The 20,958-nt window shown below is 41.6% G+C and overlaps 1 protein-coding gene across 2 annotated transcripts; it reads left to right on the top strand.

Annotated features, from left to right (window-relative positions):
• Positions 1-11,403: 11,403 nt before the first annotated feature.
• Positions 11,404-17,426, top strand: zdhhc7 (zinc finger DHHC-type palmitoyltransferase 7). Of its 2 annotated transcripts, none has more exons than XM_037482558.2 (8): positions 11,404-11,552; positions 12,327-12,426; positions 14,484-14,828; positions 15,361-15,485; positions 15,631-15,727; positions 16,201-16,282; positions 16,701-16,831; positions 17,098-17,426. In XM_037482558.2, exons 3-8 carry the CDS (start codon positions 14,490-14,492, stop codon positions 17,296-17,298), a joined length of 975 nt encoding a protein of 324 aa, XP_037338455.1. In that variant the 5' UTR covers positions 11,404-11,552; positions 12,327-12,426; positions 14,484-14,489; the 3' UTR covers positions 17,299-17,426. The 2 variants fall into 2 exon arrangements, with proteins under 2 accessions (XP_037338455.1, XP_037338473.1); XM_037482576.2 differs by having other exon boundaries at positions 17,116-17,424.
• Positions 17,427-20,958: the final 3,532 nt, after the last annotated feature.

Raw genomic sequence — 20,958 nt, 5'->3', positions numbered from 1 at the left:
CCGTCCGAGGTCACATGTGTGCGCAAAACAGAGGCATGCAGGCAGGGAAACAAAGCAGCTGAGCTCCCATTGGTTTGGGCACACAGATGTCTACCTTGAATGCGTCCAGTCATTGGCTGTTCTGTCCCCGATGTGGGCAATGCTGTGATGTGTATCAGCTGGCATATCAAAGCACTAAGTCCTAACCTCCCTGCCACTACCTGCCAGTTGTCATTAGGATCCCTGTATCTGTTGTCAGCTCCAGGTTTCCAGAGACGCGAGAAGGAAGGGCTGGTTGCTGACAAGACTTTGAGGCTTTTTTATATTGATCTTTGCATTTACAAAATAGTTTTGCAAGAACAAATGTGTTTGAACCCCCTCCTACGACTGCTTCGTAAAGAGATGTTTCATTTTCAGAGGAAATGCAGAGTGACTGTGTGAGGTGTGTGCATAAGTGCGAACCCACATAATCATTCTTCTCTAATTGCTTACATGCCTCACAGTCAATTAGACACAGACCGTGTCAGGCCAGAAAGGATGCCTGTTGTTGTGCACAGGGTTGATGGGTTGTTTGTCTTCTTGGCTCCTGCTGTGTTGAGAAGTGAGCGACAGATAAGACTGTGCGGTGTTTACTTGGTTTGCTCTTTTTGCATTATTGAGGCGGATGAGGCCTAATGATCTATTGATTGCAGTGTAAAGCTAATGGAAGCGCAGAAGATGCCTATGCAACTGGGGGTAAGGCTCTGTGTTTGCTATATGGTTGCCTGCCAATTTATTCATCTATTTTATTTGAATAGCTCATTGAAAAGCCAAGCAAAATCCCACACATTTAATGCATTATTTTATTTGCACGACAATCTACAACTTGCTATTTTATGATGAGATTAATTTTAATCTTGCTCTATGTTTTTCTGTGAAATGTAGTACATGGCAGTTATCTTGGCTGATGGATCTTTTTCCCATTGAGTATGTTTCCATGGCAACCTCTCACGCTCTTAGCAAGCTATTCAATTACAGACTCATTAGAATGACAATTTGGCTGTTGTCGACAGATTTATAGCATTTGGATCAATTGCACTATGTGCAGTTCTGGTTCTAGGACCTTTCAGGAGCAAACTTTTCCAATTTGTTTTACAGTCACGTTGGGTCTATCCAGCCATAAAAGAAAAATCCATACATTGATGATTTTTGGATGGTGTGTAATTCCATCTATAAAAGACTTTCAAAGAATGTGAATTGCAGTGTCCGGGTATTTAATTATCTCTGCTCACAAAAGCATCAGCAAGATATTCCGTATTAATAAATGCAAAACCACAGTCAAAGTCCATAGACGAACATCACCTGTAGCCTGTTGGCAAATACAAACTTGGGAATTGGTGAAATCTCTTCTTATAGAGATGATCACGTCTACTTGGAACTGCGTACAATATAGAGTTAGAATTGCAGGATTATGTTGTAAAATTGTCTTGGCTGGTTGTCTGTGTGCTTACCTATAATAAGATTGCTGATAAGCTCGCCTCAGATTCAAGTGTTGGGATGAGGCACACTTGCTGTCGTCAGATGTTCTCAGAATGATCATACTATGGGAAACTGTTTATTTAAGTTGAATAAGATCTTTCATTTTATACACAATCCATCCATTTTATATTCTGTGTCAATTTTAAACTTGTTGTGTATTGGGTTCTGATCACAATGAAAAATATGTAAGTTTGCATTATTTCCAAAAATAGGAGTTGGTATCTTCCACATTGTGATTACTGACTACTATTCCCCTTTGATCGTAAATGGGACAATTAGACGATTCACATATAAGTCAAATGAAGAGCACATAGCAGCGTAGAAGCATTTGTGACTGCTGGGTGACATCTGTCTGCTGCATTAATCCACCCCTTCAACTGCTGTTCAATTTGAAAATAGCAGATCTAGTTATTATCCCTAAATCTTCCCCGCAAATTGCTTATAAATGCATTTCAATGAAAAGTATCATATATATATATATCATACCAATAACATGACAAATCATGGTGAACTGTCTTGAACACATTACATTACTGAGACATTACAAATTAAAGGTGAGCAAAAGAGGTTGAAGAGATGAAAAGGAGACCAATGGAAAGAAAAACAACTTGGTATAGAGCAGTTTAAAACGCTGCTGTAAAATGATACAAACACCATAATCCAGATCAACAAGTTCTGGGATTAGCAATATAATGCCCTCAAATGTGTCTTTTAATGGAGCTTGTCATCTGTCACTCAAACATTTTCATCATATACAATCAATGGTTTAGCCAGAAACTTGAGCCTTCTGGCATTTACTACACTTTGTGGGAGATAATGATCAAAAGAGGACAGACATATAGATGTTTTCCCAGTAATGCCCTGAGAAAACACATTAGAAAACTCTAGAGCAACTGCTGTCAGCTGTCTTGATAATCCGAGTAAAAAGCTCCTGCACTGATGCCCTTCCCTCTAATTTTCAAGTAGGCTTTCTATAGAAACTCATTGACAGGCGCAGTCACCATAATGTGCTGCTTATGCTAATTGTTTGTTTTGTCATTTAGTTAAAGGTTAACAGATTTGTCTAAACTTAATGTGTCTATTTGTAGCCACCAAAGTAAACCCACATAGTCAGAGGAGGACAAGGAACTCCTCATAGAGAGGACTCTGTTCAGCTACCATTTTGTGGTCAAAATATCAACTAAAATCCTGTGAAAAAGGTTTTGACTCCTAGCCAACATCTGCGATGAAGTGCATCTGGAATAGGACTAGAACTGGACATCATCATGCAAAGATAATTTGATGTGTTGTCACTGGTGAACCTTATGGATGGATTTTGAAGCAGGTTGATGCTGCTTTTAAGTGGCTTTGGGATTCAGATGGTTGATGGAGCCTTTTTGTGGAAGTTTAGGAAACCGAGGCAGAGCATCGATGGGAGAGAGTGAGAGAGAAGGGGAGAGAGCAGGAAAGTATAAACCAGAGGCCAAGTCCATCTTTGTTGAATTATTGATGGACCTCGTCCACTATGTGGTCTCTTACATGGCGCAGCATGCAGCATCAGGGTGAACCGTGAGTCACGCCTCGACTCCACAAAGGTCCGGAGAGGACCTCCACTCAACCGTGACATATACACACACACACACACACAGACGTACACACTTACACAATAATGCTACTCTCTCCACACCCAATGACAACCAGAGCTAAGGTTACCTTAAAAGCCCTCATATAAACTTTTTATTGATCTTGGAAAATGTGATGCAGCACTCTCACTGTGTTTGTGTGTGTGTGTGTGTGCACGCACGCATCTGATTTCATGATAAAAAGCCATCCTTTTTCCATGCTGAAGATGCAGTCATCACTAAAGATCTACTGTTGTTAAAACTGCGTACTAACAATCTGTCGAGAAAAATCAGCATGGGAAATATAACATTATATAAAATACGACATGTCTCTATATAAAATATCAAAGTTGTTGTCCTTTTAACAGTACGGGGCAGCCAATGAGTCCTCATGTGTTTAGAGTGAGTCTTTGGGCTGGCATTAAAGCATGCTTACATTTTTCACACTCCCTCAAACTTTCCATGCTAAACTGAGATGAGCCAAAAGGATGCACAGCATCTGCTAGGTCAAGGCTTAGCTCTAATCCCATCGCAGCAAGGTAAACTTCGGTGAACCCGGGGCTGTGGAAGTGAAAAAGTGATACGTTTGTTGATACCATGTACTTTGAATGTTTGAATTCTGCTCTTAACATTAACATGTCTCCTCTCTTATAAAAATGTATTGGCTGTTCTCTGATGTGTGTGTGTGTGTGCATCAAAAAGGTACCCGTTTGTCCTCTTGAAGCCCTGGTGTAATCTAATATACAGTACAAGTCCCATTCTCTAGAAAATAGGACAGTGAAGGGAAAAGAGTAAACTGCCATCGGATTCTAAAGATGTCTTTCACCAGGCCTCAAAAGACATTCAAGTGCAACGAAAAACCTACCAGAAGAGATTTCTATAGTTAATAAAAGAGGTACATTGGTGACCTTAAACGAGCTTAAGATGTTTTTCATGGCTTATTTGTAAAGCTCGTTGTACCCAATGGTACTTTGCCTCTGCTTGTGCACACTGCAGCCAAGAATACAAGGAGAGCTGGTGGCCTTGTGAGCAAAGGCTCTTGGCCCTGTCTGTTTCACTCTTGTGGTTTTAGAAAAGCCAACAGATTCAGAATATCCTCTCTGAAAGGCTTCCAGGTCGGATTTGTGTGGGCGGAGCGAAGGTGGGTGCAACAGAGATAAGCCACTATAAGGTTAGAGGTCATTGCATTGCAACAAATTTAGGAAATGTCAAAGCTCACTTCAATTCATTTGTGCATTCTGATTTAGTCTGATTTTTTTAAAGATTAGCTGCGTAAAGTACTATCATTCCAAAATACATGCATACCACACAATGATTGCATTTTACATTGCACCCAACCACAGCTAAGCCTTTTTCTCTTCTGCACCCTTCACTTGCTCTCCTTTTACCACAGATCAACTGATGACAAGACGCAGTGTTTAATTCACTAGCTCCAAATAAATCCTCTTGTGGTGTTTCAGTCTTTAAAAATGTATGAAGACTTTTCGGCTTTCTTTTTTTCTCTTTAAGTAAACGTTTCCCTCACATTGTAGATCAGAATCAGAATCAGCTTTATTGGCTTTAAAATGTTTCTAACATATACCAGAATGGGGAAGTGCTGCTTTACTTTAAACACTGGGGTTTAAAGTAAATTTATTCCCGATTTTCTTTCCTATAGTCCAGTTTCAGTGTTTTACCGTAGTCTCTTAACCACGCGTTGGGTGGGTAACATCAAACTACAAGTGAATGTCGAACCTTTCATTTAATACAAATAAACTTTGACCACGATTGTCTCTTCGTGAATATCCTAAAATCATCTAAATGTAATGTAATCAATCACTGACGTACAGATTTATGTGATTATCGCTTTTTCAAAATGTATATTTCCTCTCTCATCCCCTCTGATGTAGGCACCGCCCCACGTCGTATTTCCCCTTTGGCCTCCTGCAGCAGCACACACCCTGACCCACGGACCAGCTACAGTCACATCACACACTCGCTCCAAACCACTCTGCTCTCCACTCCACTTTGCTTCACTTGATTTCACCCCGAAAGCCAGCATGCAAACCGAGGGATGAGGTATGGGTGAGGGGGGACTGCACCAAAACAATGACACGCATGGGAGTCCAAGCCTCCTGGCAGGAGATTTTGTTTGTTACAAGAGCACTCAGCATTCATTATTTAATTAGATACAAGACTCCTAATTACATCAAGAGTTAAAATGAAAAACCCCTCCATGTCGGAAATTTGGTTCTCCCAAATGCATATTCCAGTGCATCGGGAAGGGGGCTGTTTTAGGTGAATGTATATCAGGCAGGGAGAGAACTTTTAGGAGGATGCAGAAGACAGTTTACATGTAGTCGTAGTGACTGCTTTTTTGACGCCTAGTCAGCTGCTCATCTAGCCAAAATGGACAAAGTGAGAGAAGTAGTTCTGGAAATGGAAATGGCTTCAGTCTCCTCATTCAGCCTTTAAGCTGCTTTAGAGGATTGCTGAGTATTTTTTCTCTCCCTCCCTCTAAAACAGAGCTGATATTGGCTCTGAACCAGAACAGGAGTGGACAGAAGCTTCTGAGCTTTCACTGCGCAGCCGCACACAGAGGGCATAAAGGCTGAGCAGCTTTGTCTTGACTTTATAATCCACTCTTGGGAAAAGACATGTGATGGCAGAGACTGGTTAGGAAGGTCATGCTGCTCCCTACTGGGGACATGCTGCTACAAGCTGGCACTCTTTCCCTAGCTGACCACATGAGACCCTGGTCAGGTCAAGATAAATATTCCACTCAGTCAGACTAAGTGTTTCTCTTCAGCGGTCACTAAATACCCGTTATGACATCAATGACAGGACCTAGAGTGTAACATGCACAAACGTTTTATCCTCAGGACAAATACAGCTCTCTGAGTTGCTGAATTACTCATGCTTTTTTTTTGCTGAAGTTCAAAGTTAAGGTCACTGTAGAAATGTCAAAAGGGTTCATTGATATGGTTTTCTAACAATAGTTCAGGCAAGCAAGATACCATGAAATGTTTGTCCATTTCTTTTACCTGCTTATTCTGGTCAAAGTTAGATGCTGTACGACTTACGGCTGTAAGCAGCATCATTTGAAAATGATTCTTGCAACCGTAGCAGTGAAATTAATAGAAAAATAATAGAAAAAATGAATACAGGCTTGATGCACACTGTGAAGGTTTGCACCATTCATAAATTTATCATGGAAATAAATGAGAATCAATGTTTTATTGGAATGGTGGGTAATAAATCAACCCGAAAACACATGAAAAGTAACACATGAAAAAGGACATTTAAAACCACTGGTATGGCACCTTAACCCGAGTCAGAGCTTTTCTCTTTGTGCATCCTTGGCCTTCCTTGGTCCTGTGCATGAGCACAAACTACCGCTGCTGCTGATTGGCTGGAACAGTGTTATCTGGATCCTCAAAGCAGCTTTGTTTGCTACGAGCACACAACTAAACGCGCATATCTTCAAATCAAGAAAATTACTAAATACTCTGGAAAAAAAATTCATGAATGGATGCATACAACATTTAACAACTGCCTATTTAAAAATGACAAATTATGTGAATTAAAATTCAAACTGAAGTATTATTTGACTTTGACACGAATTTTAAACCTCTTGTGAATTCAAACTGCTGAGAACCAAATCTGTGATTTTTTGATTGCTGGACGAGATCTAATCGGTACAAATTTTGTTGGAGAAGTGAACTGCTAGAAAACTGAAAAAGGCCCTCCGGCCGCGGAGCATCGAGGACGACCACCGGCTGAAGGAAGTTTGCTGTGATTGGAACCTTCGGTGTGCAAGTAAGACAACGTTTTGATCCCCTTACGTCCTTAGAAGGGTCCCCAGGTTACAAATGAGTACGACACATTGAGTTTAAAGGTGAAAGAAATAAGATTTGATGGACAAAGACACTCATTCGATGATTTCTCCGTGTAAAATGCTTATTGGAGGGGCGGGTTGTGTTACATCTCGTGGGTCATCTCTGGGATGTGTCAAACATTAGTGTAGATGTTTTAAAACACTATTATTTTGGTTTGAGGGTATCAAATAATCACTTAAATAATTGACATTTGTAAAAAAAGATGGCGCTGAGAAAGCCATGGAACGCTCAAATAAATGTTTTTACTTGGAAACCACCAGGTCCATAGAGACGGTTGAGGCGTGACGTCACGACGTGCAGGTGTAGCCAACACGGTGGTTAAAACCTGCTTATGAATGTATTGTTACATGCTCCATACACTATTTCTCTGATATTTAACATTGAAATGCACTCTGCTCGTTGTTGATGCATTTTATAAGAGTGACAAGAGAGCGATTTGTTAAGTAACCGTAAGGGACTGCATTGTGCGCATCTGCGAAAAAAGAGTGATAAACTAAGAAGTTCATGTGGTCATGTTGGATCAATGCCGCCGTGTTTCACTGACGCACTGCATATAAAACACGTCCACGGTGTCAATGACGTCCCGTGCGCACACATGCAGAATTAACGTGAACTGTGCCTTAGTTGACCCGCTAACTGGCTGATTAAAAGCATTTTAATATTAGAAACCCTAGCGTATTTTTTGTCACAGAATGACAGTAGGGAAGACAATAATGTGGTAATAATAGTTAATGTGGTGATCTGCTGTCGACTTTACAAATTAAAACTGTATTGCTCATGTGATCCAGAAATATTTCATGTAATGAGAAATCCTGACAGTTTAAATATTTTCTCTTAAAGCTTGTGTTACCTGCATCATGGAGTGTCTCACACAACACTGGCCCCTCGTCGATGACCACGGCGTTCTCCCCAACTCCTCGTATGAGGTAAGTGAGGTTAACATTTATGCTGTGGTTGAAGGTGAGTTTCTTCCCCAGGCATTTTCAGATGACAACGAGGAGGATGAAGAGGAGGACGAGGAGGAGGAAGATGACGAGTCCAACGGATGGAGCGACGGAGGGATGGACGGGGATGAAGAGGAGGAAGACCACGAAGATGACCCTCTCACTCAGACGTGGCCACCTCAGAGCTTCATGACGGAGTTGCACCGAGTGCTGTCTCACCCCCTCCCCTCTGAGGTGGAACGTTCTGATTCTGTGGGTAAGTTGTTTCCAGGGGACTTTTCTGAAGAGGAAGAAGAGGAGGAAGAGGAGGATGAGGAGGATGAGGAGGAGCCCATGTTGGACTTGGGGCAATTGAGGCAATTGATGCACTATCGTCTGGAGGCAGCACTGATATTACTGTGGGACCCACACGATGAGGAGGAAGAGGAGGAGGAGGAGGAAGACAAGGATTCTGGGTACGACTCCATGTCTGATGACGGATGCATGGACTGGGTGGCAGAGGAGGAAGAAGAGCAACATGAAGATGGCCTTTTCCTGCAGTTTGTACTACTGCAACCCCCCCCCCACTTCCTGAAGAAGCGCCGACCCCAGTCCCCCAGATGTCGGGATTGTCCACCAAGAGGAGCAGGCAAGAGGACGACACCGGTCTCGACCCCTTCTCCACTAAGAGGACCAGGGAAGAGGACTACAGGGAGTCAGCACCCTCCACTTCAGGCCTCGCCCCACCCACACACAGAGGATACTGGCAGCAGGCGGAAGACAGCGACTCGTTATTGATGTCCTGAAGAAGAACCGACCTCACTCTTTCAGATCTCAGGGGTGTCCTCCAAGCAGGAAAGAGGACTAAGAGGACAGGTAAGTGTGAAAAGGCTGAGGGACGGTGACGAGGACCACGTAGCCACAGTCCCTTGTACTTCAGGTCTATGCCCCTCGTCCACTAAGAGGACGAGGGAAGAGGACTAGAAGATACTGGCAGTGGGCGGAAAACAGCAACTTGGATTGACAGCGAAATTCTGATTGCTGCAGGATGTCAAACCGCCTTTCCCCGTGTTCAGCGAGGTTGGCTATAGGTAGCATCTTGCAGCAGAGTTTTTACTCTTGTCTCTTTATGGACGGATACATTTGCGACCAGTACAATCTCCCCCACTCCCTTCTTTTGTGGAATGTCCTGACCAAGCGCCGACCCCAGTCCTCCAGATGTCAGGAGTTTCCTCCAAGCATGCAAAAGGACGACATTGGGCAGGTAAGTTTGAAAAGACAGAGGGACTGTGTCGAGGACCACGTGGACACAGTCCCTTGCACTTCAGGTCTAGGCCACTCCTCCACTAAGAGGACCAGGGAAGAGGACTACACTGAGTCAGCACCCTAAAATTCATGCCTCTGCCCCTTCTCAATGAAGAGCCGAGCAGATGGCTACCTGTGGTTTTCCCTCCTCCATTTCAGGCCTCAGCTCCCCCCCCCCCCCCCCCACACACAGATACTGGCAGTGGGCTGAAAGCCCTCTTGCTGCACAATGTCAAACCTTTGTGTCTGGTGAGGACTTATAAAGCCCCAGACAGCCTTTCCTCTTGTTGTTAGTGTTACATATATCTTCTTTATGGTTTTAATTTGGATTAATAGTTGATGCTTTACAGAGGCCAGAGGTAAGGTAAGTACAGGGGATAGTTGTTATTCTGTGTTGTATTTTTCTTCATATAGTCTAGATGTTTTTACCAGACAAAGGTAGGTCTATGCTTATTAATAACATGCATACCAAACATGAAGTCTCTATAGACTTTATAGTTAAGAATATGAAGGTGACTGAACCCGCCAACATTTGTGTAATATTCCCAATGTTATGAAAAGGTTTTCAAGTTTATTTTACAGTAATCCAGGATCTCCTTGACAACGGAAAAGATGAGCCTACTACAGGACCAGATGAGAAGAAAGGAGGACAGGACGAGATGAGAACGACGGAGGACTACAGGACCAGATGAGAAGGATGGACAACCAAAGAGCGGCTGGCGCCTTTCTTTCATTGGGCCACGTAAGTAATCCTCACTAAAACTACTGAAGCATCAGTAATAACGATTCAACACAACAATGTAAAAGTTATTTATTTGAGCTCAAAGTTTTCATCACTTGTGTTTGTGTTTCACAGGGAGAGACTCCTCCAGGATTTCGTCTCCCTCCTGGGACAGCTAAGAGTAGAAGTCAACCAACCCGTCATCCTAGGGAGACCCAGACCCCTGAATCCCTCTCAGCACCCCAGTGAGTCCCAGACCCGCCACCCCAAGACCGCCCGCCCCAGCCACCCGGAGAGAGGACCTCAGCAGCTGTCAGCCAAGAATTCATATTCCCAAAAAATGATCATTCACAACTTAAACTTAAATAAAATGTCATGTTAATTATGATTTATTGTTTCAATTTTCATTGGCCTTTAAATGCATTACTTGTGTTACTGTATTAATACTAGTAAAGCTGTACAGTGCTGTGTATATTTACAATATTACAGATAAATATGTGGGGATGCATTAGATCAGTGTTTCTCAAATGGGGGTACATGTACCCCTGGGGGGCACGTGAAGGCACTTCAAGGGATATGTGAGATTTTTAAATAAATCAATTTTAAAATTGGCATCCATTTAAAAAATCTTAACAAAAATAGTTATTTAATAAATATTAAATAAGTGTGAATTCATAAACTGAATTCTATATTCAATAAGCTATTTTATTTCTAATTTTATTTCCCCCCCAAAATACATCCCCCATACTAGGATGCTTTTAGCCAACCTGGCAGACGCCCACTGTCAACACCTGTCAGAAAAGACGTCCCCAAGGTGCAACCCACCCAAGGTGTTGCTTCGGTTTAAGAAATCAGACTCAGAGGGCACATTGCTGTCTATTACATCGTTTAACAACCAATAAAGGCTTTGCACTGCGTAAGGGGTACTAACTTTATTCATACAGCACTTGACTGAAAGAAATATTTCTTAAGAAATACATCACTAAAAAAAGTTTGAGAGCCACTGTTTCAGATAATGGCTCAGTCATTCTAATAAAAAAAATAGATTAATACCGTATTTGTGTTGGAAACATACCCCAAATAAACCTGCGTGCGAATGTTGGATAATCCTAATGGGCTGATGCGGTAGCCCTTGCCATCAATGTGATATATATATCAAAATCAGCGTCCTTACACTGTATAAAGAGAGTTAACAGTATTTTTCAATATTGCTCAAAATATTGTAATGAGCTGAGTTAATGTGTCCCTGTTACAATATATTATAATAACATGATCTGCTCACTAGCTGCTGTCCTTCACCCCCCTCCTCTACGGAATGGCTGTCTATCATTTTGTTTATAATAAATGCCCATCTAATCCAAACCGGGAGCAGAAATGTGTCATTAGTGTTCATTGAAAGAGTAATTTACGCTGAGTTCTACGGTTCAGGGTCGACGCTTGGTTTTATTTTGAAAATCCAGACGGGAAGTAGTGTTGTATTATACTCGCTGCCTCTCGCGGAAAGTTGTTAGAGCGGTATGTTACTGCTGCTGCGGGCACGGCCGCGTTAAACCTGGAGTTTAGCCCAAACAAGCCTTGAAGATGTACTATGACGTCTTTCCGAACGAAATAAATAAGAAATATTACGGTATGTCATTCAGCTGTAATTCTGGGAGGCTTTGCTTTTAGCACTCGTTGCTCGCATATAACATGCTAGCTGTGTTAGCTTCTTTTAGTGGCTAACGTTAGTTGTTAGCAAGCGAGATTTACCAGCCTGCCCGGATGCCTGTGAAGTGTCAGGCTAGCAAGCTGTGTGTTTGTGTCTTGCTGAGTTTCAATCACGACCGTGTTACAGTTGTTGTTATTGTTGCTGCAAAGACCTAAACGAGGGCTCTCTAATATCAAACCTCTCCAGGTAACTATAATCTGTTGAGGGGCTTCGGTTTATCTTTTTTGTTTTTTTTAATCAAGTGATCATCTGTCCAGGGTCGAGGTTCGAACATCTAATCATAGACGCTCACTATTAAATGGAAGTAAAAACGTCACTTGCCTATCATTATATCACAGTGCTAGTGGTAAAGAAAAACACGGATGTGGTTGATGGCGATTTTTAGTGTAAGTAATTGTTGCATGTAAGATCTCGGCTACATCGAGGTGGTCAAAACGCTCTGGAGAGGATCCATTACCACCCCGGAGACATTACAGGAAACTCCGACAGACTGTAATAAGCAGAAAATAATTGCGTACCGTATTGCTATGACTAGCCATCAGGATTGGTGTTTTCTACACCATGCAAATACAGTTTCAACAAAAAAAGATTATAAGTTTCATGTCAGGATTTAGGTCTTTGTAAAATGAACTAGTGAACAGGCCTGTTTGTTTTGAATACTGGATGAAACCTTTTTGTGTGTGTCCTTTTCAGGTGTCTGACTCTATGCGCTCCCTACTCATGTACTTCATCCTAAATGCTGGTCCAGGAGGTGCACACCACAGCATGTTATTGTGAGGAGAGAACACATTAGGTAGGTCCCAACCGTTTCCTTAGTCTGTACGTCTCCTGTTTCACACCGAGAATAATCTCACAAGCATAATGCTATTATACCGAATGTTAATGGGTTTCTGTACATTTATGACTATCATTACACTAATCTAATCCTCAAGGAGTTGTCAATCACCACCAAAGATTCCCTCACAGAAGTTTACTTTTTTCAACTGTTTTTATTTGGTTGGTGATATTGTAGGTGGAAGCCGTACAAATTACAGGTCATGTGATGGTTGTGATAAAAGATAAAGCCAGTACAGAATTATTATTTTTTTTTATTTTTATTTTTGTTCATTGTTCTTTTGTTCTAGTGGGGGCTTGGTCCGTGCTATTGTGACAGTCTTTTTTGCACTCCGGTCAGGTTCACCCATCCGTGACCCTTGGAAAGACCTCTATTGTATCTTATTACATGCACACAAATATAAATGTTCTGGAGGCACAGCTTTGTTTTTTGGTATTGAATGTTAGAAAGTGTCTGTTAAATTCTCCATTAGAAATGTTTGTGTCTGTCAAATTCTGAAATTTGAATTTAAAGACGTGTATAGTTTGTGTAGTGTAGCCTCAGTCGAACCATTTCAAAGTAACTACATTACCACAGATTTACTATTAACTTGCAGTCACTATTAACAATATTTTTCTAGAGAACTTCCATTATTGGGTTGTTGTGTCAGCAGTGTTTAACCAATCCAATTGAAGTGCTCCTTGAGGATTACAAGGTTACGCTGCCTCTTATCTGTCTTTGTGATTAGTGTCTTAGTTATCATTTTGATATCATTTTGATAACTAAGAGCAGCGCACCCACACCACCCGAACTCGACTGAACTCGGTTGAACCCGACTCCCCTGTGACAGTCGGGTTACAGCTTTGCATTCAAAGCGCATCTCATCACCGTTGGCATTTCCATGTTCCCAGTAATTATGATGACACCCGCTGACGTGGAAATTATTTTAACGCAAGCAGAAACTAGCAGCAGGGTGGTGCTTGGAAAGCCCCGTAGCTCTGCACCGTCCATCTCGCTTGAAATGTCTCATTTGATCAAAATGTTGAGCAAAAGGAAGCAGCCATTTGCTTCAAAGCGTTAGTCAATTATGTGGCTTAATACGGGTATTGAGGCAATCGTGGTCTATAAACTGTCACTGACATTTCCTGAAGGGGGAGAACCATGTGGAAGGCTGACAAAGACTGTGTCATGACAGAACAACATGTGTGCATAGCAACTCTATAATGCCTTCTTATATCAGACGAAAGACTTCCCAGTGGGAGAAGTATCTCACGCCTATGTCAATACATTCTCTAGTCCTATTTTATCTAATGTTTTACAGTTAAACATACTTATCTCCCACATTGGTATTAGTCTGCACTAGTTTTTAAATGTCGCTTTATCCTATGTAGTTTGCTTAATTTGATCAGAGAAACAAATGTGTTTTTTTAAGGCTAGTCATACACTACATTGTAATATTAGTCTTCTTTTTACACCAGTTTGATCTGATCCTTGATAAGTATATTACATCCGTGTTTGTATTGCCTTGTTTGAATGGTTTACATACACAATGCATTTCTCACATGTTCCTCAGTCGCAGGATCAGGTTCCCTGAGGGATCGGGTCAGCCATTGATTTATCTTAAACAGCGGTCATTGTCTCACGGGCAGGTCATGAACGTTCTCTTGTGACCTTGACATAAATACAGAGGAAGAAACTCCAATGACTCAGGTCTGTTGTGATAACATGGCTGAAGGTCGAATCCATGGTTGACTCACCCTTGCTTATGTTAACTTTCCCCCTTCTGGTGGTGCGGTTCTAGGATGCTTAGCAAGAGTTGTGTAAAGCTTCCAGCCGGTACACATTAAACATGAAAATGATGTTCACGGTTGAACAATATATCCCAAAGGTTAAGGTGTGGCTATTATTCTATGTGACCATCCTTTCAAAATAATGACAACTATTAAATACTGTACGTGTCTTGTCCTCTTTTTTGAATTGTCAGAAGATCGACACAGCCTCTTAAACTTGCTTCAAATATTTCCCCTGAACCCCAGGGCAGGATGCAGTCTTCAAACCACCGACTGCGAGAAATGGAGCAGCACCACCCGCTGCTGTCGGCGGGTGCCGGTGTCGAGACAGGAAGCCTGGCAGCCGGCGTGATGGTTGGAGGAGCTGGCCACGCAGGGGGGAACCGCACCATGTGGTTCATTCAGGACAGCTGCGGGATGGTGTGTGCAGGCATCACCTGGTTCCTGGTGCTGTACGCTAATTTCGTGGTGAACTTTGTCATGCTGCTGCCCAGCAAGAACTTCTGGTACTCGCTGCTGAACGGGGCCACGTTCAACTCCCTGGCTGTGCTCGCTTTGGCCTCACACGTGCGCACCATGATGACCGACCCGGTAAGGCTTTTAAGAAAAGTACGAGCGGGTCAGGTTGAGGATGCGTATGTAGAAAAGGGAGTAGGGAGGAAAAGTAAGTAATGTATTATATGAAGCATTCCGACATCTTTAAGCAACCTCCTGCAGTATGTGACGGCACAGTCAAAAGACAGTGCCACTTTCCTGAGGATCAAAACGGACAAAGAGAGAAGTTAACTATTTGTGGCGTAAGGGTGAGCAAACATCCTTTGTGCTCAATGGTTACGTGTAGGTTGCCTTCCACCTGAGCATCTTTTTCCTGTGTGTGACATACTTGGTCCCCCTCGTACACTCAAAAGCACGTTATTCAGCCAATTTGTGCATCAGAAGGTCGTAGGGCAAGTACTGTGGTGCTGCTGCTGCAGTGTTGACTGTTGTTTACTCACAGAATCAAGATGCCAGCTGACAGCTGATGAAATTGCTGCAAAGACAAAGATGCACAGCACGTTGTTCATTTGTTCAGACTTTTGTAAGTGACAGCCCTTGTCTTTGTCTGTCTTCACCCCCTCCTTAGGGTGCGGTTCCTAAGGGCAACGCGACCAAGGAGTACATGGACAGCCTACAGCTGAAGCCTGGTGAGGTCATCTACAAGTGCCCAAAGTGCTGCAGCATCAAGCCTGAGAGGGCACACCACTGCAGGTCAGTCTAATCCATTGCTCGGGCCAATTGACAGACCAAATGAAATAGTGACATTCTGCTTTTGTACACTTTGTGTAAACCGCTGCAGTAGAGACATCAACTTTCAGTTTGTCATGCATCAACATTTTGTCTTTCTGGGCTGCAGTATTTGTAAAAGATGTATCCGGAAGATGGACCACCACTGCCCCTGGGTCAATAACTGTGTGGGAGAAAAGAATCAGAGGTTCTTTGTTCTTTTCACTGTGAGTATACAGAAGCACTCGCGGTGCAGTATGTTTTCATTTTCACAAGGGCCGTGGTAACGACAGGAAATGCAGTGAATGGATACAGTTATTACTTTAAATGACTTGACGTCCATTATCATAAATGATTAAAAGGATTCTACACCTTTTTTAATTTGAATATTTTTTGTTTTAGAATTAAATGATATATACTTGTCAGACTAAAGGAGTAGTTTCCACAACTTGTATTTCTACACCAAATAACCGTCTGAGTTTCACAGTTAGTAAACAGACTCACGATTGTCATAGATGGAGAGGTTAATAGTAAGGAAAACCACTACACACACTGTTTTTGTTTTTATTATCTGAGCATACAATACCAGTGTCTGCAAACCAAGCTTGTGGGATAGGAGTGGATTTATAGTTTCTCTTCTCTGCCTTCTCTCTTTCCCCTTTTAATCATTGTCTCTCTCCTCCCCCCTTTCCTTTTACAGATGTACATATCTTTGATTTCTGCCCACGCCCTGGGCCTCAGTGGCATGCACTTCTTTACCTGTATTAAGGTCCAGTGGAACGGTGAGGCAATAACACAAACAGTGAATGTCAGAGAGATGAGTATATATATATATATATATATATATATATATATATATATATATATATTGAGACAGCTTACAGATAGGAAGAGAGCCCGGCATGGCTAAGTGGAAAAGGCAAAGTCATTGTTATCATGTTGGCGCCAACAGCTGCTGCAAACAGCTGCCATTGATCTGTTCCTGCTCTCTTCTGGGTCTTGTAGGAATGAACCATAAAATGAATATATTATTTTATTTTTGGTATAGATATAATATTCCAGCTTTGAGAATCAGGTAACAGTTTGTGAAGATAAACGAGAGTTTATATATATATATATATATACACACACACACATATGTATATGCATCTGTAATTAAGTTTATTTCATTTGGCATTTTCCTTTGTTCCCTCTGACTAGAGTGCAGCAACTTCTCTCCAGGGGTGTCCGTGCTGCTGCTGATCTTCCTCTGTCTTGAGGCCATCCTCTTCCTCACTTTCACTGCTGTTATGTTTGGTACGCAGATCCACTCCATCTGCAATGACGAGACGGTCAGTATTCACATCACCCGGCAAACTTTGTTCCCCTTCACGAGTTGTGTATGTGTGGGAGCTCATAGCACTGATGAGGAAGATGACATGAGATAGTCTTGATACAGTATATAGGATGTGTTAATAGTTGTATGTCCTACTTTTACTTTTGAGGTGAGAAAATATGTTTTTTAGCAGGTTTGATGTGATATATTATAATATGTGCATCCAGCATACTGATGAGCCAATGCAAACCGGGACTTAATGAGGAATCTTTTATTCACCAGGCCTCTAATGTCTTGCAGGAGATCGAACGTCTTAAAAATGAGAAGCCCACATGGGAGCGTCGCATGAGATGGGATGGAATGAGAGCTGTATTTGGAGGCTCGCCCTCCCTGCTTTGGTGCAATCCGTTCACAGGCCTCCGTCTGCGGCGCCTGCTGCTGTTGACCCATGGTCGCCGCGGCGGGTCTGAGTTCTCCGTTTGAGAGCCGGGCGGGGGGGACTCAGATCACCAACACTTGAGCGCGTGTGAATATATCCTTCTTGAAAGGGGCGAGGATGGACCTCTGCTCCGAGAGGCGGTGCTCTCAGTGTGGGTGATGGAGGCGGGGGGGGGGGGGGGGGGGGGCAGTGGGACCTCAGTTAACCATCACTGGGAGTTTGGATCCTCACATGCTGATGAAGACCCAAAGCCTTTGGGCTGCAGAAGCATTCTAACCAAGTGGAATTTTGTTTCTACCACGAGCAGATGTTTTGGTTTGTTCTTGTGTTTTTAGGTAGAGCATGCGGTATGTATCTCAAGTGAGTCTTTTCTTCCTTGTGAGACGTCCAAGGTGCTGATTGAACTCTACTCGCCCCGCTAAATTACACAACACAACTGCTTGAATCAGTAACATATCTTTTACCCTCACTGGACCAGATGAGTGGATATAAACTGGGGGCTTGAAACTTGTTCTGTTTGGATCCGCACAAAGAAAATCACATTCAAGGACATTCACTACTTCCATGGCCTTGATTTGCATGTACAATGGCTCAATCAGTCCGTGCTGCAGCCAATCGAACGAGGCGTTCATCATCTTCATATGGATGAGCAGGCTACTCTGAACTCAGGCCCCATTCTCATTCAAGAGGACTGAGTGGTGTTTCTCATCTGTTGAACCTCTGTCGTGATTTCCTTCATTTGGCTGGAATTGTTGATTCTTTTAGCTTACTCAGGCCAGTAGAAATGAATTGTCCTTTTTTAAAATAATGGCTGAAGGCTTCTTTACCGTTCATCGCTGTGAACACTCCTTAGTTGTTGACCACAATGCCTCACTTGAGATGACAACTGTTATACAGAATTTTCATTCGGATACTCAAAAAAAGATCAGTTTTGTATAAATTGTACGTACGTATACATGAATTTACCCTTCAAACACTTAATGCTTCTCCAATTCTCCTTCTCTAGAGATGAACAGTGTCGCCCAGACCACTGATTAAACTCTGTGTTTTCAAGAAGTCATTCAGGTTTAACAACTTTGGCTGCTGAAGAGACAGGAATCCTTCATAGCATTTTAACCAGACAGCCGAATTCCAGACCTCCTTCGGCTGCTTTGGAGCTCACTCCGATCTACAGAGCCAGCCTCCTGTGGAATTGAAAAGGAGGTGCTTTGTGAAAGGGTCACTCTACAAGCTTTGATACTGAACAAAAGCCTTTCCTGCTTCACTACAGAAAATTCAGGCCTGTAACATCCAGCGGCAGGACTGTAGCGAATATTTTTCCAGTGTTATTCAACATGCATCCAGGCCTAAGAAAAAGAAGAAAAAACATATTGAGTCAATTGAAAATTGCCATACTTATGTTTTCATTCTGTCAGAACTTCTCTCTTATTTTTATCTGCATAATCAATGGGCCTGTTTTCACTGGACGAATGCAACTTGAGGATTTAAAGAAACTTCTTGACTGGCTGGTATTGTCAAATCTAAAGTAGTCTAATCTTTGTGGTGCGTTGGGCGTATTACTACTATTTGTTCTCCTCTGTGGATGCCAGGAGAAGGAACTCCACTGTTTACACTAAATAATGGTATCTGATGCTCTGTGGCTTTTAATGTTTTAAGAAATGTAGAATGTTAAACGTATCTATTTTGGGACGAAGGGACGCACCGCACTGAAAGCTAACTAATATCATGGTACGTTATTTATGCTAGCCTCTCATTTCTGGTTTCATTCTGCAGGGCTGTATTGTTGGTAGGAAATGCATTTCTTATTTGTGTCATACTTTCTCCATTCTTGGCATGGTTCATTCAGCAGGCGTTGCATCATAACGTGCTCGATCCACTGTTTTAAATTTTAAATCATATGTAGAAATAGAAGACCAACTAAATATGACTTGGCAGCAATCAATAGTAAAAGTAATGCTGCTTAGGCCTGCAGGTAACAGCTATTCAATATAGTTAAAGGCAAAATGGGCAAAATTACATCCAGATGCAATTGGAAAACTTCTAATAAACAGAGAAAATGACTTGATAGAAAAATTATGTCAAAAGTTGGACTCGAAGTGAAAAGACTAAGACACTTACACTTTCAGTGTTATTTGTAGGATGTAGCAGAGCACCAGCGCTATTTATGGATTGACAAATATTTCAGTGATGACTGCATATGAACATTGGATGTTGATAGATTTTTATGTGGGTACGCTTGGTTGAAGTCTTTCACAGGATGGTCCCGATTCATGACCTAAATCTGATGCTGTAATCATAATGTCTTAAATTGAGATTCTGTAACACTGTAAGTAGTTTTACATTCATGGTCAGCGATAGTATCAATGATTTTTAAAGGATTGTACCAATAATTGTATTTTCTCCACCTTTTGCTGTGTGACTTTAAAATACAATCAACATGGGGAGAGGATTGATGGACAGTGAAATGTGAAAAATTGTGTAAACGGATACATTATTCGGTCAAGTTTCTTTTCTCATACAAGTTTGCAGTAAAAGTGGATTTGCACAGAATATGTTAGCAATGATTCTTAACAGGATGGATATTTGATCAGAGAATGAATATTGCTGTTCAAGTTGAGAGAGCTTTTGTTTTCTACTTTCCTGGGAGAGGTTTTCCAAATGAACAAAAGTCTTTCACCTTTATAAACAAAGTATAAAGGTTACCATTTACAATATATGAATGGAATGTTTTACTCTAGTTTTTTTTAATTAATGTCGTAATTGTATGTCTTATATCCTCAATGTTCTTTTGCATAATAAACTTGATTAAATTAAAGCTATGAACAATGATTGGTAGACCATCACACATTACTTTTCTAACTCCTGGGTTCTGTACAACAGGGTGATAATCTGCCAGACGTCTGCGTAAAAATCAAGAAAATGATTTTAACCTGATTGCACATGGAAAACGCACATCCCAAATCAGTGAAGAGAGTCCTTCTGTCTTGTAGGTGGCAGTACAATCTTTCAGAACAGAAATAGGTTTGTCATTGTATTTCTATTCCCCGAATACTGGACTGCGGTGAAGCTAGTCTCTACTCCCATGCAGTGCGCTCATGTATTAGGCATTACGGTAACAGCGTGGAGGAACTTCAAAATAAGAGCTAAGTTCCGGTGGACGTCAAAAGACATGTCACATTCATGTAATAAATCAGTCGACGGTCTGCAGTATGATGATTTCAAAATAACAATACACTAAATCAAATTCAGAGACCGCAAGGTGACACAAAGAGACTAGTTGAGTTTCTGATTCATAGCATACATTTCTCCTGTCAGCTTTAAATACATTTATAAGGCAATTCATCTCTATCTTCACGTTAGATTTGTGCTATTATTCCAAAGATAATAGCAAAGTTACTATTGACCTTTTCCTTTACAATCGAATCTTAATTTAGAAGAAAGTTTGCTCATGAGTTGACTGAAAGTTTTTGAAGTCGATCTAGTGTACGATCAATTTGAAATCATACTAATTTGTGTATTCTTTATTAATGTATTTGAGGGAGTAGTCACACAATTGGAATTGCATTTCTTCTGGAAAAACAATTAGCATGGGGTCATTATTCATTTTCAAAGTTATGTATTACATTTATAATTTGACATTCATTCAGTTTCAGTTACATACATTGATAATGTATCCATAATTTACAGAATTATCCAATTATCCA

Source organism: Pungitius pungitius, chromosome 4, assembly GCF_949316345.1.
Source record: "Pungitius pungitius chromosome 4, fPunPun2.1, whole genome shotgun sequence".
In the NCBI taxonomy this organism is placed as follows: Eukaryota; Metazoa; Chordata; class Actinopteri; order Perciformes; family Gasterosteidae; genus Pungitius; species Pungitius pungitius.
Note: the sequence above shows the minus strand (reverse complement) of the source record. Positions and strands in the feature narration are given on the sequence as shown.

What these genes read in the sequence shown, in the direction of transcription:
- zdhhc7 (XM_037482558.2), top strand. Translation starts at nt 14,490, where the DNA reads ATGCAGTCTTCAAACCACCGACTGCGAGAAATGGAGCAGCACCACCCG. An exon ending in GCACCATGATGACCGACCCG is followed by an intron (nt 14,829 to 15,360) that starts GTAAGGCTTTTA and finishes CCCCCTCCTTAG; the next exon opens with GGTGCGGTTCCTAAGGGCAA. An exon ending in GGTTCTTTGTTCTTTTCACT is followed by an intron (nt 15,728 to 16,200) that starts GTGAGTATACAG and finishes TTCCTTTTACAG; the next exon opens with ATGTACATATCTTTGATTTC.